The 16,187-nt window shown below is 35.3% G+C and overlaps 2 protein-coding genes across 3 annotated transcripts; both read right to left on the reverse strand.

Annotated features, from left to right (window-relative positions):
• Window positions 1-523: 523 nt before the first annotated feature.
• Window positions 524-7,241, reverse strand: LOC108373490 (uncharacterized). Of its 2 annotated transcripts, XM_017629386.1 has the most exons (4): window positions 6,911-7,241; window positions 1,566-1,571; window positions 1,277-1,469; window positions 524-880 (listed from the first exon to the last, which is right to left on the reverse strand). In XM_017629386.1, the coding sequence occupies exons 1-4, from the start codon at window positions 7,139-7,141 to the stop codon at window positions 537-539; spliced, it is 774 nt and encodes a 257-aa protein (XP_017484875.1). In that variant the 5' UTR covers window positions 7,142-7,241; the 3' UTR covers window positions 524-536. The 2 variants fall into 2 exon arrangements, with proteins under 2 accessions (XP_017484875.1, XP_017484874.1); XM_017629385.1 differs by having other exon boundaries at window positions 1,277-1,571.
• Window positions 7,242-11,081: 3,840 nt separating this feature from the next.
• Window positions 11,082-12,785, reverse strand: LOC108373489 (uncharacterized). The gene is made up of 3 exons (XM_017629384.1): window positions 11,661-12,785; window positions 11,429-11,600; window positions 11,082-11,353 (listed from the first exon to the last, which is right to left on the reverse strand). The coding sequence occupies exons 1-3, from the start codon at window positions 12,397-12,399 to the stop codon at window positions 11,170-11,172; spliced, it is 1,095 nt and encodes a 364-aa protein (XP_017484873.1). The 5' UTR covers window positions 12,400-12,785; the 3' UTR covers window positions 11,082-11,169.
• Window positions 12,786-16,187: the final 3,402 nt, after the last annotated feature.

Here is a 16,187-nt window from a genome sequence, read left to right on the forward strand (position 1 = left end):
TTTAATCGAATATTGTGCAAAGGTTTATGCGCTGAATTAAAAAAAAAAAACACTTTGATTTGCCGAACAATAGATGAGCATACATATGTATGTTTGGTTTTTTATTTAGAAGTAATTTTAATATCTTAAATCCACAAATTCACTTATAATTTTTTAATTAAGAATTGATCAGAATCAATTGAAATAGTAAATTTGAAAAAGAATCAATATAACGGACTGAAAAAAGATGGAATCAGAGTTGCATCGTCATATTTAAATGCTCTTCCGAAAACATCAACCATATGTCAACGACTCACGACAAATAAAATACCTTGTGAATTGGCCGTATATACATATTTTGTAGTCTTTTTACAGTTCATTTGCTTTTTTATTATTTCTGTTTTGGCAAACATTTACATACATATACACAAATACATATTGTAATTATGATTTTAATATATACTCTAAATAAATATTAATTGAATGGTAAATTGTAATAAAAAATCAGCAGTGTTGCCACTTTGAAAATGTAGTGAAAAAAGTAAGTATAAAAAATATTAAACAAAGTTCACATGCGTTCTTAGAAGCTCCGCCAACCGCATATCTGGCGTGGACCATCGGCATGAGGGATATGCCAGCACACAGCTGGTATCTGAGTTAATTTTGCCAGCCTTTATGGCTCTTCTTAGATCCTCGTAAGGTACCAGCGCATCCAAAAGCCATCCGTAGCTGCTGACTCCATCAATAATTTTTTGTAAGCTTGTCGCCCGTCCCTGATGGACATCTTTGCTGGACTTTTGTAGCCATAAACAAATGGATTTTTGTACGCAAGCTGCTATGTCTACGTCATTGTCCGAGAAAGTCTCGGCGACGTGAGCCAGTAGGCTGGGTAGTGTGGTCTCTGTGTGGAAAGAATTTAACGGGTTAAAATATGAAGCTGCCATCGCGCCAAGGATTGGTTTCAAAATGGAAAGTTTAGTAGTATAAGTATCAGTATAATGAACAATTGACAAATGATAATGACAAATTCTTCCCGAATTGAAATTGAATTGAGTGGTCACATACTAAGCTGGTTTAGATCCGATCATTGGATCATCATATATGATATATATATATATAAATAATTGGAATCAGTTTTGTTTATTTTAAATTACATTCACACATATGTATGTATGTATGGGGTTTCCTATTAAAATACGATCTGTAGTTTGAAATTACTTGATTGTGATGCCAGAATAGAAATTTGACGGAAATTTGGTTGGCCAGAACCAACTATGCGCACGATTGCTAAACTTACCTACTCTTTCGCCTGTACCATTTTTGTAGACTAACTTGAAGTGTTCCAAAAGACTTCTTGCATCGTTTGCATAATCCTCTACATTGGAAGATCGTTCGTCTTTGCTCATAGCTTTCTTAGTTTGCCTCCCTTCTCCAATGTCATTACTTTTCTCAACTTCAACTGATTCGGACTCGCCTTCAGCCGTACGCGCCTGAAATACATTAAGGGAGCGTACGATGTGAGCCACAAACAAGCTGCCACCGGCCAATAGACCGCTGATAACCAACGATCCTGTGTTGATATTCACCATAGCCTGCAGTGATGTAATCGTTTAGTAGTTATTTGCACGACAATGTTCCCCACTTTAAAAATTCATTTTTTGTTTTATTTCATTAATTAGTTAGTACTTAATGTAAAAATAACTTATTTTCTAAGAATTATGTTAGTGAACTCCTTATGGATGCAGCATTTCCCTTGCACTTTCAACATGATTTTTTTTTATTGGTAATTTGAATAAAAGTAATTTAGCTGCCTATGGTATACATGTACATTAGACTGTCCCAAAAAACCAACATTGTTTTTTTTTTTGACGCATACCCCCTCATTTCATTGGTATTATCTTAAAAAATATCCGAATAAAATTTTATGCAATTCCGACCACGGCAACCCGTGCCGACTTGCAGTCAAAGTTATCGTGTTTTGTTAATTTACTCATTTTACTTCCTTACTGTCCCTACAATATTAGGACATAATATTTAGTAAATCTGCGCTTTTGGTATTTTACCTGGTAGTCAGGGTTTTTTCCAAAGGACCATAAGTTATAATATATTTCCAAAAGTTTACACAAAATATGGAGATATGGGTATCAAATGAAAGATGAATTCGAAACAAGATTAACTATAACTTTTATTTTCAATTATCCTTCTGGAACATGTCGAAAATGTCCTTTAAAAATATTATCCTTCAAGATTTTTAATTTTAAATGAGTTTGGAAGAAGCTTAGTTTAATTTAAATCTTATTAATATATATAAGGATACTAAAGGATAAAAATTTCAAAGGATATTTTTCAGATTTTCTAATTAATACTGCCACATTTATTCTTTAATCAACCCGAGAGGACATGTCAAACACTAAAACACTTTATTTTGTTTCTTTAATATTATGAAATGCATTTTTTTAAAGGAGGAAAAGAATTTGTTAAAAAAGTTGAATATAAAAATTTAATTAAAAAATGGTCTAAAATTGCAAATTTTCAGGACATGCACAAATTATTCGACTAAAATAATAATGTAATACACCCCTTCAAATCCAATATGCTTTTTCCATTAATTAATTTTTTCGATGTCCTTGGGCAATTCTGAACATTTTTTAATTGGTGTGACAGGGCGTATGATGAATACAAAATTATTAAATTCAACTTTTCTACTACATTAATTTTTCTTAAAAAAATGCCTTACAAGATATTAAATAAACCAAATCATATGATTTCATATTTTATATGTCCCTTCAGTCTGTTCAACTGCTGTAAATCAGTACGATATGAAAATTATATTTAGTTAAACTTTTTTATGTCATACGGAAGTACAACCATTATATCATTCCGAGAGGACATGTCAAAGACTAAAACGATTTATTTTGATTATTTGGTATTATGAAAGGTTTTTTTTTTAAATGAGGATAAAAATTTGTAATACAAGTTGGATTTAATAATTTAATGTTCATCATACGCCCTGTCACACCTATTAAAAGATGTTCTACAATTGCAATCCTTCAAGCATACACAAATTATTCGAATAGAAAACATATCGTTTTGCAGCCTTGTAATACACCGTTAAAAAGCCGCTTTTCGATTAATTAATTTTTTCGATGTCCTTGGGAGAAATCCTGTCCTCCTATTAAAAATTTAAAGAGGCAGATTTACTAGAACGCGTTCAAATATGGGAAACATTTTGAATATATTGCATTTCCAAAGTTGTCATGGACGATTTGGCAGCCTTAGTTCAAGTTATTAACTAAAACTTCAACTGAAAGTCGGCACGGGTTATCGTTAGCCTAAGGCCATAAAACTTCATATATATGCTATTTAGGTTAAAAAGCACAAATATAGAGGATATGCATATCAAAATTTGCAAACAAGTTTTTTCCATATATTCTTGGGACAGTCTAATGTACATAAGTATATACATGTATTAGGGTGTATCACTCTCCATACAAAAAAAAAAAAAAAATCTCAGTGCGTATAGTCCCTACGCGCGGAAGAAGTTGAAACTTAATAGAGGAAATGCCAGAAAAAAGGAGTGTGCGATATACATACACATATACATATACATATTTTCTTATATACAAAAAGCGTACACTGCCGGAATAAAGTATTGGCACAGCAAATTTTTCACAATATATGCAACGATTTTCATTCTAATATTTTCCCGCTGATTTCGTATAAAAGTATGGTTCATTCTACAACAAAAAACATAAAAATATAATTCCTAAACTTTGTTCGAAACTCGCAAAAATTCAGCAAATTTCCAGCTTTTTAATCAGATTTTTTTGAGTATGCAGATTTGTAGCCCAATCAAACAATTTTATTATAATAAAGTGCAAGTTTTAAGAAGCTAGGAATTACCGTTGATTTTAAGCAATTTTTTTCACGCGGTCTCTTCCACACAAAAAGTTTTTTTCGAAAATACTTTATGTGGAAAAAATGCAAAACACCTTCAACAAAAAAATTCTCAAAAATCAACGCGATTTTTGGCTAACTCCGAATATGCATTTTTTTACTGGAATTTAATGGGCTGCAAAACTACATACTCTACAAAATCTGATTAAAAAGTTGAAAACTTTGATGAAAATTGGCAAATTTTTCGCGAGTTTTGCACAAAGTTTAGGAATTATATTATTATATTATTATATTATATTTTTATGTTTTTTGTTGTTGAATGAACCATATTTTTATACAAAATTGGCGGAAAAATATTAAAATAAAAATGTTTGCATATATTGTTTGCATATGTATATTTGCTGTGCCAATACTTTGTTCCCGCAGTGTATTTACCTAAAATTTGCTTTAAAGGACATTTAATTTTTTAGTTTTTATAACCAACTGCAAACTTAATTATTATTTGTGGCTGAGAAAACATCCATATCTACAATATTAACTAGTAAGTAAAGTAAGATATGGAATGTTTTATTTCAATATTATTAATATTTCTGGATAAAACCACATAAATGGTAGCCGCCCCCTTGGTTGTTGGAGCATTTCTACCATTAACCATTTCCAGTGAAACATTTTATTTAAAAAATTTTGCAAGTTTATCACACTTGGCCATAGCCAATTACAGGTCGATCATAACAGTCTACTTATCTTCATCTTCCCTTTATCATTCATCTTCATCTTCATCTTCATCTTCATCTTCATCTTCATCTTCATCTTCATCTTCATCTTCATCTTCATCTTCATCTTCATCTTCATCTTCATCTTCATCTTTATACAAAACCATTTCTTTTGATACCCATATTGGGATACTTTATTTATTTTAATAAATAATTTGATTTTTATTTTCGTATATATGGCAACTTTTTAAAAAACTAAAATCGAATTACACATCTACAGATCAAGCCCTTTTATTTGACACCTCATCTTTTAAAATCGAACGAAAGATACAGATTTTATGACTCGGTGTTAAATATTTAACGCAACCATCTCCGAGCTCGAGTAAGAAGTTTTTTATCTTAACAGTGGTCGTCCCTCGTCAGGCAATGGCAAACCTCGGAGTGTATTTCTGCCATGAAAAATAGCTTCTCATTAAAATACAATCGCCGTTCGGAGTCGGCGTAAAACTGTAGGTCCCTCCGCTTTGTGTGACAACATCAAGGCGCACGCCACAAGTCGGAGGAGAAGCTCGGCCAAATACTAACATATGTGAGCGCCAATCTATTATCATTATTATTTAAAATATATTTTGTTTACTAATCATGGTCATTGTTCGAGAACATACCCGAATGCAGATACCGTCATCATCGTCTTTTATTTTGCGTATTATATATGTATGTATGTATAAGTAATAATGATTTAATTATTTTGAGATTATATTAGAGCTTCTGCGACTACCTATCTTATGGTATGGTTAGGTTAGGTGGCTTCGCTGACACCATTAAGGTCCATAGCGGACAGGTAAACACTGCGTACCAGGATAAATGTGGAAGAACATCGAAGTTTTCTTGGCAAACTGGAACACCTTTTTATACCCTAGTTTGGTGGAGGCTTTCAGATTAGGTATAAAACCTGCTCCCAGCAGACTAACTCGCAGTCTGCTAAGGGCTATGCTCCACACTGTCTCCTCTTTCGTTCTGCATCTTCTAAAGATCTTACCATTAGTCAGAAGAAATCCGAATAATCGCTTGGAGGCAAATCGGTACATCCTCTATCAGCATCGTTTCCGACAAAGCGCCCTCTTTGCAACGGCTGTTGGCCGCGATGCCGGTGTGCCGCGGAACCCAGTACAGCTGACGTCACTATTGAAATGTAGCAAATCCAGAGCTGCCTTGCACTCTGCAACTCTCCTAGGGGATAGGTGCGATAGTAGAGCCTGGCGGCAGTATTTGACGCTCTATATTTGGCCAATAGATCGGCCGGCATGAGATGCAAGAAGGTGTAAAGTGCTGCCGTTAGTGTAGGCCCAACAGCTAATTTCGCGAAAGCAATTTAAATGAAAAATGATTTTACTTTTTTGATTCTTATATGCAAATTGACAATAAAAATCATTTTCCATTTAAAATGCGGGTGAAACTAGCTATAAGTGCCCTTGTCATGCCGATCATTGATAGCCTATGTTCATTTTCTATTCTCTTAAGAAAAACTGTTTCTCCATTGCCGTTCACCAAACTAATACCTCGGGGAACAGTATCGGTCTGACTATCGCCACTGGTGCCTTATTCGCCCTCTCTACCCTTTTGAGGGGCCACGACAGCTTACTATTGAGTAATATTCCGAGGTACTAAGTGCTTTGATTCACCTGGAGGGTCACCCCATCCAACTTAAGCTTAGACCAGTTCGGAAAATTTTATTTCCTGGTGAGGAGTACCAGGTCTTTCTTTTCTGCGTTGATACTAAGCCTCACTTCGATTGCCCAAAAATGTATCACCTCTGGTGCTTGGCTCATAAATGAGCTGACTAAATATCGTCCGCATATCGTCACCTAAAATGCAAAAATACGTAACAAAACATCGCCACTGAAATGGAAAAGGTCGGGACTAATATTTTTTGATTTTTTTATAACGATGTGGGGAGTCGTAATTCGATGAAATCCATCATATCAATCAAAAAGTGAATTTTGAATTTTTTATTACTTAGTTACGACTTATTGCATTTCAATGACAATGTTTGTTACGTCTTTTTGCATTTCAGGAGACGATATGCGACCAAAGTAGCGGTGATAATATGCCGCCTTGCGGCGTTCCATTGCTAACTGTTTTGATGGTCTCATGACTACCGAAACATTTTTGCAGCTCAGCGTAGAAGAAGACACGCAATTATTCACATGGTGAGTGCAGAGTGGTATCGCATTTTGAATACTCTTCTCTCAAACATTTCAAAATTGTTAATATTAGACATTGCGTTACATAAGTTTTTCTGTTTAATTGTTTACTCTTACCGGCGAATTTCCGTACTTGTCCTTATATTGTTTCATAGGCACTTGAAGAAATGGTAATTCAAAGTCTAAGCCCATTGCCACATCTTTACCTAAAGGTCGAAATGAGAAAAGATTTACACGTCCACTGCGCTCTGGCGATGAAGTACGATTGAAAGTGGTAGTCCTATTGGCGCCCACTCCCAAGCGGCCAAGTATCAAGCCACTGAAAATTATAATCGCGCGGAATATCATTGTTTGCTTTTTAATTTCTACTTGGATCCCTTGCGACCTCCAACCTGTTCTCCTACTCGGTCATGCACTTTATGAAGAGGTTTGCGCGATCCATTTTGCTTTATACGCGTAACTTATGGGCGGACGATGCTCTGCAGTTTCGTAAGCATTTCCTGTATTACATGCAATGGCATGGTCTGGTGCTCGCCTGAATGCGCACAAATTGGACTAAGCGATTGTTCATCGAGTCACATACATACATGCAATGAATATACCCTGCAAGACAGCTGAGCATCAAATAAGTGCTCATTTTATCATTATCACTAATTACAAAAGTGCTTATTAAAATACTCATTTTTGTTCAGGCGATGGGATAAAACTGAGCACTTTCCCCTTGTTGGTGTAATATTTTACCTCTTCTTACTAATTGAAAACTTTGATTAATGAAAAATATATCTGCTCTGCTCTAGAAACTACCAAACTGTTTATTTTCGTTTTTATAAACACATCAGTGCTAATGAATAAAGTACTCATTGTTGTCATTAGCAAGTCCTCATTGCTAATAAACAAACTACTCATTGTTGTCGTTATAAACTCCTCAGCACTAATAATCAAACTACTCATTTTTGCCGTTATAAACTCCTCAGTACAGGAAAAAACAAATAAGTAGAAAATCAAAATTTTTACTTTTAAAAATGAATTGGTTTATTTAAAAAACGTTTATTAATACTAAACTCGTATAGTACATATGTGCAAACAAATAACAAACTTTGTACATATCGATGGTCCTGTGCAATAACGACACAATTCAAAATTCAAAAAATAAGACCCTTACTACTGTTAAGTGGCTCATATATCTATCTAATCCATGTCGAATCCATGTCTAATATTTAGTACTTACTTTAGCAATCCTTACTGCTTACTTTAGATAAGGTTGGAAATGGATTAGACGAGGATTACAGACAAGAGGCACTTAACAGTAGTAACAGTTTTTATTTTTTGAATTTTGAATTGCCGGTGTTGCCATTGCCATTGGCATGCCGGTGTTGAATGATGATGGTGGCGATACTTCTGGTACCGGTGATACGATGTTGGTGGTGGCATTAAAGGTGATGGAGGAGGTGCGTGCTATATCAGCTGGTGACGGCGTTAAAGATGATGGTGGATTTTAATTTTAATTGTTGCAAATCTGTAATAACGAGAAAATTAATTAAAATGCACAAATTAAGTAATTTACATATGTATGCACACACCTTAAAAATAATGTTGCAAAGTCGATGGCAACGGCAACGGGAACATAAAATGAAATTTGAAATATCTATAAAATTATAAAAATANGTGTGTAAAGCTGTCGAATTTGAAGGGAAACTGCTCACCCATGGCTTGCAGGGTACACAGGTATGTACGCATACCCACCAAACAATTTGTGTTGCCGGCAATAAGAAAACGTGTCGCCCTCGGAAACAAATTTATTGCCGGTAATATTGCCATCGAATCGATTTCCTATTACCGGTCGCTCTAAAACGTCCGCCGAAGGCAACTCGCCTGGGTGAGTCGTTTTCTTATTACCTGAATGAGTCCTTTTCTTATCGCTTCAGGCGATATTTGGAATAATTTTATTCTTCTTAATACTTCATTTATTTTTTTGTATACCAAATTGCAACTTACAATCGGAATTAATTCATTTTCTCGCTGTGAGACTTCCTATTTTTTCAATCTTGTCCTTGGGCATAATTTAGATGCTTTTGGCCAATGCTATTGACGCCATATTCATAAGTTTCCGAATTTTTGAGAACTTTTTTATTCAAAATTGACATGAACGAAGTGGTGTTGCCGATTTGTCACCACAGCAATAAATCGGTGAGTCGCCAATTTGTTGCCATTGACGATTGTTGCCTATTTCTCATGTTTTGCATGGTGGGTATATGTATATAGATATGTATGTATGTATGTAATTACCTAAATTAATTCGCACATGTGAAGAGCGCACGAAGCGCAAAGCTGAGAAATTTCTTTCTAATTCCGGATTCGTTTTATCATCCATCCACATAGTTATGTATATCGCCATCGTAACAGCAAGAGATACATAATACGCGCCAACGACCAATGTGCCGTTTACATACATATATGTATATATGTTACCATTCTAAACGTAAACATTGGGCTTTCGGCTTTTTCCAGTCTATTCTAGAATACCAGATCACTACTTGTAAAATAAGGTAGTTAACGACGGAAAGCTATACACACTTACGAGCCTCGTTCCTTGTAGTTGATTCAGATTAGAAGAAGGCGCGGGCCGACTTTTTCCGGCTCGGACCGGCACGAGTGTAGGACACATATGTATTCGAAAGCAAGCATGGGGAAAAATCAGTGAGGACCCGCCCGAAACGGCCCGAATTTCTCGAATTTTACCAAACCTATTAACTTTCACGAGAAAATGAAACATGCATAGCCACGAGTATTACTTTTTTACACGAGAAAAGTTTCTTGCTCAGAAAATTAGAGTTACATACATATATATGTAAGAGTGGATGTACTTGGCATATATTTACATTTTCTAACAGATTTTCGAAAGCCTTTTACTTTGATTCAGTCATTAGACTTTACAGTTTCATATTTTTACAAAAACAAACGATTTGCTAAATTTAGGTATAGTAAATATATGGACGCCTGGTACGTCTTTTGTTATGTATTTTATTCGATAGAGAAAGTAGTTTCCCAAACATCTATAACAACGTTATTTCATGTTAAGAGTTTGCTGTAAGTATTAACTTGTAGTAAATTACCGTCCTTGGTATCTCTGAAATTTAACGGTACATGGGAGGTGGGCGTACAATTAGTACGATTTCGAAAAGGTTCAGCATATTGCTTTCTTGTACCAAGGGAAATAACTGTACCGAAATTAATAGATATCGATAAATCGGTAATCGAAATACACACATGTAGACATACATAAGTGGGCGGTGTTACGCCTATTTAACACAAATTTTATAAGTGTCTTATTTTATACCAACATTCTATTTAAAATTCCATTTTTAAGCAATTTGGATCGAGTATTTACTGAAATATCGTATTTGTGCATTTTTCGAAACTACCGTTATAGGTGAGCATGATTACCACCCAATTGCGCCCATTTTCAAAGCAACTTAATAGTAATAATAGATTGACGCTTACACATATGTATATTAGTGTTTGGCCGAGCTTCTCCTCCGATTTGTGAGGTGCGCCTTGTTGTGGTCACACAAAGGGTAGGGACCTACAGTTTTACGCCGACTCCGAACGGCGATTGTATTTTTATGTGAAGCAGTTTTTCATGGCAGAAATACTTTCGGAGGTTTGCCATTGCCTGCCCTGGGGCGACCGCTAGTAGAAAAAAACCCAAAAACCCTTGAACCCAAGTCCTGCTGAATGGTAGCGTGCAAAACGCTTTTTGTCGGCCGACAAGAAAACATATTTTTCTATCCCATTTGTATCGAGTTTCAACTTATTTGGTATGGGTTGAATAGTAAGATGTATGTAATGTACTCTGGCCCTATATGACACCAACAATCGTTTTGTGGTCTTGGATGTGGGGGTCAGCATAAAGTAATATGCAATTTTTTGATAAGATATCCCAAATTATTCTAAATTTAATAATATTTGGTAAAAATAATTAATAATTGACTAAACCATTATCCAACACACAGTGCAAGGTTGCTATTAAGTTTTTAGTAAAGAATATAATTTATTAAAATAATTACNCATACGACACCAACAATCGTTTTGTGGTCTTGGATGTGGCGGTCAGCATAAAGTAATATGCAATTTTTTGATAAGATATCCCAAATTATTCTAAATTGAATAATATTTGGTAAAAGTAATAAATAGTTGACTAAACCATTATCCAACAAACACTGCTAGGTTGCTATTAAGTTTTTAGTAAAGAATATAATTTATTAAAATAATTACTTTGGCACTTACATATGTACATACATAATAAATATTATAGCTGTATGTTTAATCCCAGTTACATTTAAGAATATTTAATACAGTTACAGTTATGTTTAATACTACCTGAGTCGTTCTAAGTAACTGACCAAAAAGTTCGCAACAATTTTCCATGTTGTATTCTTCATGTTTGACCATTTACAGTTCCGATAAATGTGCTCGCAAGTGGTCGCATTACTTGTACGCCCTAAATCTATGGCTTTCTTCAGAGTTGTGTCATTAAGGTAAACCCTTAGCAGATCTAAACTAAAATTGAGAAATAATACAACACTTATTGAACAAATCTTAGCTGGTATTCGGAATGGGATTTTTAGAACTTACTTGACGAGCCCATCGACTATGCGTTCAGTTGGAGATGCACGACCTTCCCGAACAACTGCTGTGGCTTGCTGGATGTAACCGCAGATGGCGCGCTGAGCGCACGCACTTATATTCACGTTATTAGCGTGTAGACTTCGTTCCAGCACATTTAACACATCTTGGACTCTGCTAACTATTTATAAAAAAAACTTTGCCGAATAAAATCTCAATAAATGTTGGAAATCTAGCCTACCAGATTTCTTTACCGTAACACCGTCACCGCCCACCGGATCATAACTGACGAAGCTGAGCCCTTCCGTAAAATCTGCGCCACGATTGGCTTTCTTGTAGCCATATCCATAGAATGTTGGCGTGGTCACAGTTTTGATCACTGCCGCAACAAGAGCTCCTGCAACAGCAAGACCGCCGCCTAGTAGAAGGTTACGCGAATTTAAATCGGTAAATTTACGAAAAGCCGTCTGTGTAATTTCAAAACTGCGTTCAATGGGCACTCGGAAGACAGGCACAATGAATTCAAGGTTTATGGAGAGATCTTTTCCGTCAGCCTCGAAATGTATTCCACGCGCCTTGCGTTTTTCAAACAGACTTTCCCTCAATTTATTACTCATCTCCTCTGCAGCATCTTTTGAATTTATTTCACCCATGGAACGTGGCTCGAAATCGCGAAAGCGGAATGAATGCACAACATTGCTACTTTGACCAGCTGGTCCACCATTGCCACTAGCCGTCGAATTACTGTAGATGTTGTCGCTCAAGTCCACATCGTCATAAATGTTCTCAACGATCCTTTCGCTCAGTACATGGTTGTATGTTTGGTGTACTAGCAGCAACAAAATCAGCTGCGTGCCCCTGGCCTGAAAAGACCATCCACGGAGGCACCTGCTCCATTGTCTTCTGCCGAAAATAATGCTCATACTCTTTGTTTGATGTTGCCTCGGCAGCAATTGGCTGCAATCTAAATGCGTTCGCATTTAACTCGACTACGTTTATATGAACCGATAACAAAAATAAACAACGACGGCTAAATAAAGGCAATAGCATCAAAATGGGTAATACGGCGGAAACATAAAACAACGGCGTAAAGCAGAGAAGGTGACAAACCGTTACAAAGCCTCCATTGACAGAATTTCACGGCTTACGAGCACAATAAAGCAACACACGAGTACTTAGACAGTGAGTGCAGTGTCTTGCGGTTAAAAGCAGACAGGGGGAAGTAAATAAAATGTTTGGTGGCTGTGATCGTTAATCCTGTTACATTTTTAGACGTTTTAGAATATCAAGCCAAACAGTCAATCGTAAAGTCTATACAGTCTTGGCAAACATGGTGCTTACAACAACAGCCAATGGTAACTTTGAAGAAGAGAAAACTAGCAGAAAAAGTTATTGAACACAAATCTAGTAAAAACTTGCAAGTGAATAGTTGCTGCACCGTTTCGGTATACTGCTGTAAACATTTTACTATCTATAAATCAGTTTTAAAGTCTTTGCTTCCGTTCATTTTACTTTTGTTTGTGCTAAACCAATTCACCAAATGGCGGCTTTGGCATTTATTCTTCTTCTTCTTCTGCTAGCAAAAACTTCACTAGCAAGAATTTGCAGCTCTCCCGTGTTATTGCGCTCTCGATTCAGTGCTCTCTTGCAAATGTTTTGGGTTATTATACACATTTGCAGTAAAAATTTGCAGGTTCCAGTAAAAATGAGTACTGACTATTTGTTACTATACAAACCTATAGTGTCAAATTTCAAAACACACTTCCAGGGCCTGGATTTTGTAACTGAGTTTTCAAGTGTACACTGAAAATTGTGTGCACTCTTAATTTTGCGATTCAGGAATTGTGAGAATGAGTTTCAGCTGTCAAAATTATGTACACTTCTCTTCCGAATTTTATTGGGTGAATTTTTGGCTGTGAGTTTTGCACTCGGTGTACACTTCGTTTTCTCACAGTGACAGAATCTTCGAAACCAACGGAATCAAATCTTTGAAAATAGGAATCCGGTAAATTTTATTTTAACACATACCTCTGCTGATGTTAACTTATTTCACCTAATTTAAATGTGTCATTCATAGACTAAGCCGATTGCCCTGGTAGTTTGTTCTTGATATGTCTATTCTGCACGTTACCGAAGATTTTTTTTAGGTTTGAAATGCATCGTTTTGGTGTAGACCTCAACAAATATTCATAAGCGCACATAAAGTTTGTCGCTTACAGTATATGTACATGCGTGTAAAAGAAACACGCCTATTGACACTTTAGTAAAGAGTTTTTTCACACATCATGAGTCATGACCAGGGAACGGATTTCATGGATATTGCCTTTTTTTCTGCTAAGGAGATAGAGTATATTCGATTAAGAATGTCCACGATTTAGCTTTCCCTGATTCCATATAGACACATTTGATGTTGCCTTTTTTAAGATATTTGCCTTTTTTTTTGCATTTCTACCTTTAAAAAAGTCATTATAGCATTTAAATTTTTTTTTAAGATAAAAAAAAAATAAAAATGCCCATGCGGCTTATAGAAGCGCAGGGACCTCTTGCCAAATTGGTGTTGGAAAAATTCAAAGCCGTTTTCTCAGCTAACGTAGGCTTGGAGACAATAAGGGGTGTGGATAAAATTGTAAAGGGCGAGGAAAACGCCCTTATTCCTGATAATATGAACGTTTCAAACGTTCCATATTTAAATTGGGCTCCACTTGTATCAACTTAAGTCGAGCGCACATTTAGTACATTCAAGGCTTTTCTTCGCGAAAATCGAATGAAAATGCTGCCAGAAAACTGCAAAATGCATTTTGTGGTTCAATGTTACTACAACTATACAGATTAAAGTTTTATGAGTTAGAAACTCGAAAGGATAAAATAGTCAAAGCGTCAAAGTAGAAATTTTTCATATAATGAAACTAGTTCGCAGTTTTTCTCTTTTTACTTATAATATAAAAATTTCTAAAATAAATTTATTTTTTGATTGTTCTTCGTATTTTCTTTTTTAGTGCCTTATTTTTTTGCAATACCTAGTGCCTTTTCCTGCCTTTTTCGCTATTTTATTTTGCCTTTCCCAGCCTATTTCGTTATTTATTTTTTATGTATGCCAAAACATACATATCTTAATATAGAAATGCACTATCTAACATTTTTGTTTATTGATGGAGCAATGAAAAAACTGCATAGAAAATCGAGTCATTTTGCTATTTCGGGAATTTTCGATGACAACACTGATAAAAACGCCCAGCTGTTCTCTGTTGTACAAGTAGGAAAAACGCCCAGCTGTTCTCTGTTGTACAAGTAGGCAAATAAAGCAATTCTGTAGGTGCCAGGTTCGATCCTCGGTTGGGGCGATTGCCAAACAATTTTTTGTTTTTTTTATTATAGTTTTTTTATTTTATTTGATTTATATATTTAATTTTATTTTAGTTTCACTTGTTTTATTTTATACATACGTATTTTATTTTACATAAGTTTATTTAAATTTTTAGAGTTTAATTTTATTACAAAAGTCAACAACAACTAACTGAAAGCAACGTTGAAAAAATTGAGAACTAATAAATGAATGAACTCGAACCGACGACCTTGCGGCTCGTTAATCCGCATAACTGCCGTCTGTCAAGGCACAATTTTGATCAGAACCGTGCCGTTAATCCGAAACAACGCTGCCGTCTGTCAATGATTCTAGTGTAATAATCTGCTAGGCTTGTTGAAGGTGTTTCGTATATTCTTTCATTTTTAAAAATCATCAGACAAAAAAAAATAATCAATGCTAATCGAAGTAATGTGTGCATAAAATGTATATTTTACTGTAAATATTCATAACACACACATTGGTCTGGGGTCTTTTTGGCTCCATAATGACCCCCTGCATTCGNTCCCCACACATTGGTCTGGGGTCTTTTTGGCTCCATAATGACCCCCTGCATTCGGTGCCTCTGTGTAAAATGAATTTTGATTCGAGGTTTACCGAATCCGTATCGTCTCCCCCCAACGATTTTCGTACTTATCTCAGTTTCCACTACTGCTCACAACTTTGGTGACTTATCAATATTTTGTCTTGTAAACCTTTACGCTTTGTTGCTTGCGTGGGCACGAAAACCATGCATTAAGCTGATAACAGCCGCTTAGCTCAAATGTAATGCACGTGAAACAATTTCTACTCCCTGCATTTCAAGTGTCATGCATATGTACATACCGTCGTTTAAAGTACAAAACCGAGTATCAACAAAATGCAAAACCGCGTATGTGAGGTTGCATAAATTATTTTCTAGAGAGTAAAAACACTCATATTTCAAAATGGTTGTATTTTTTATAAAGCAGTCGCATTTCTGGATAGTATCTTTCAGAACGAATGGATAAGGATTGAGCCAACAGCTTGTGTGAGTAAATCCAATTTTTGGCAGCCAATGTCAGAATGACGATACGCGGTTTTGTACTTTAAACAACGATATATATATCTGCAAATGGGTCATAAATTTAAATGTGCTCCAATTATCTTTATTCAAGTAGTAAACTATTTTTAAATGACTACATTTCATTAAGCTGCTGGAAGATATTAAAAAAAAATAATCAGAAGAAGTTTTAATTTTTGTCTATGGAAACTTTTATTTCATGTATTATTTATTACTTTACACCATGGTACAATAAAAACAGGTAGAAGCCAAATTGACATCAAACCTACAAAAGTCATATGTGGCATCAGCTTAAAAATAAAAATGAGCGTGTGTAAGGAAAAATAAAAAAATACATTTCACTGGTTGACGTTTTTAAGTATATT

This window comes from Rhagoletis zephyria, unplaced genomic scaffold (genome assembly GCF_001687245.7).
Source record: "Rhagoletis zephyria isolate East Lansing unplaced genomic scaffold, Rhagoletis_zephyria_1.1 Rzeph_scaffold_06747, whole genome shotgun sequence".
Taxonomy (NCBI): Eukaryota; Metazoa; Arthropoda; class Insecta; order Diptera; family Tephritidae; genus Rhagoletis; species Rhagoletis zephyria.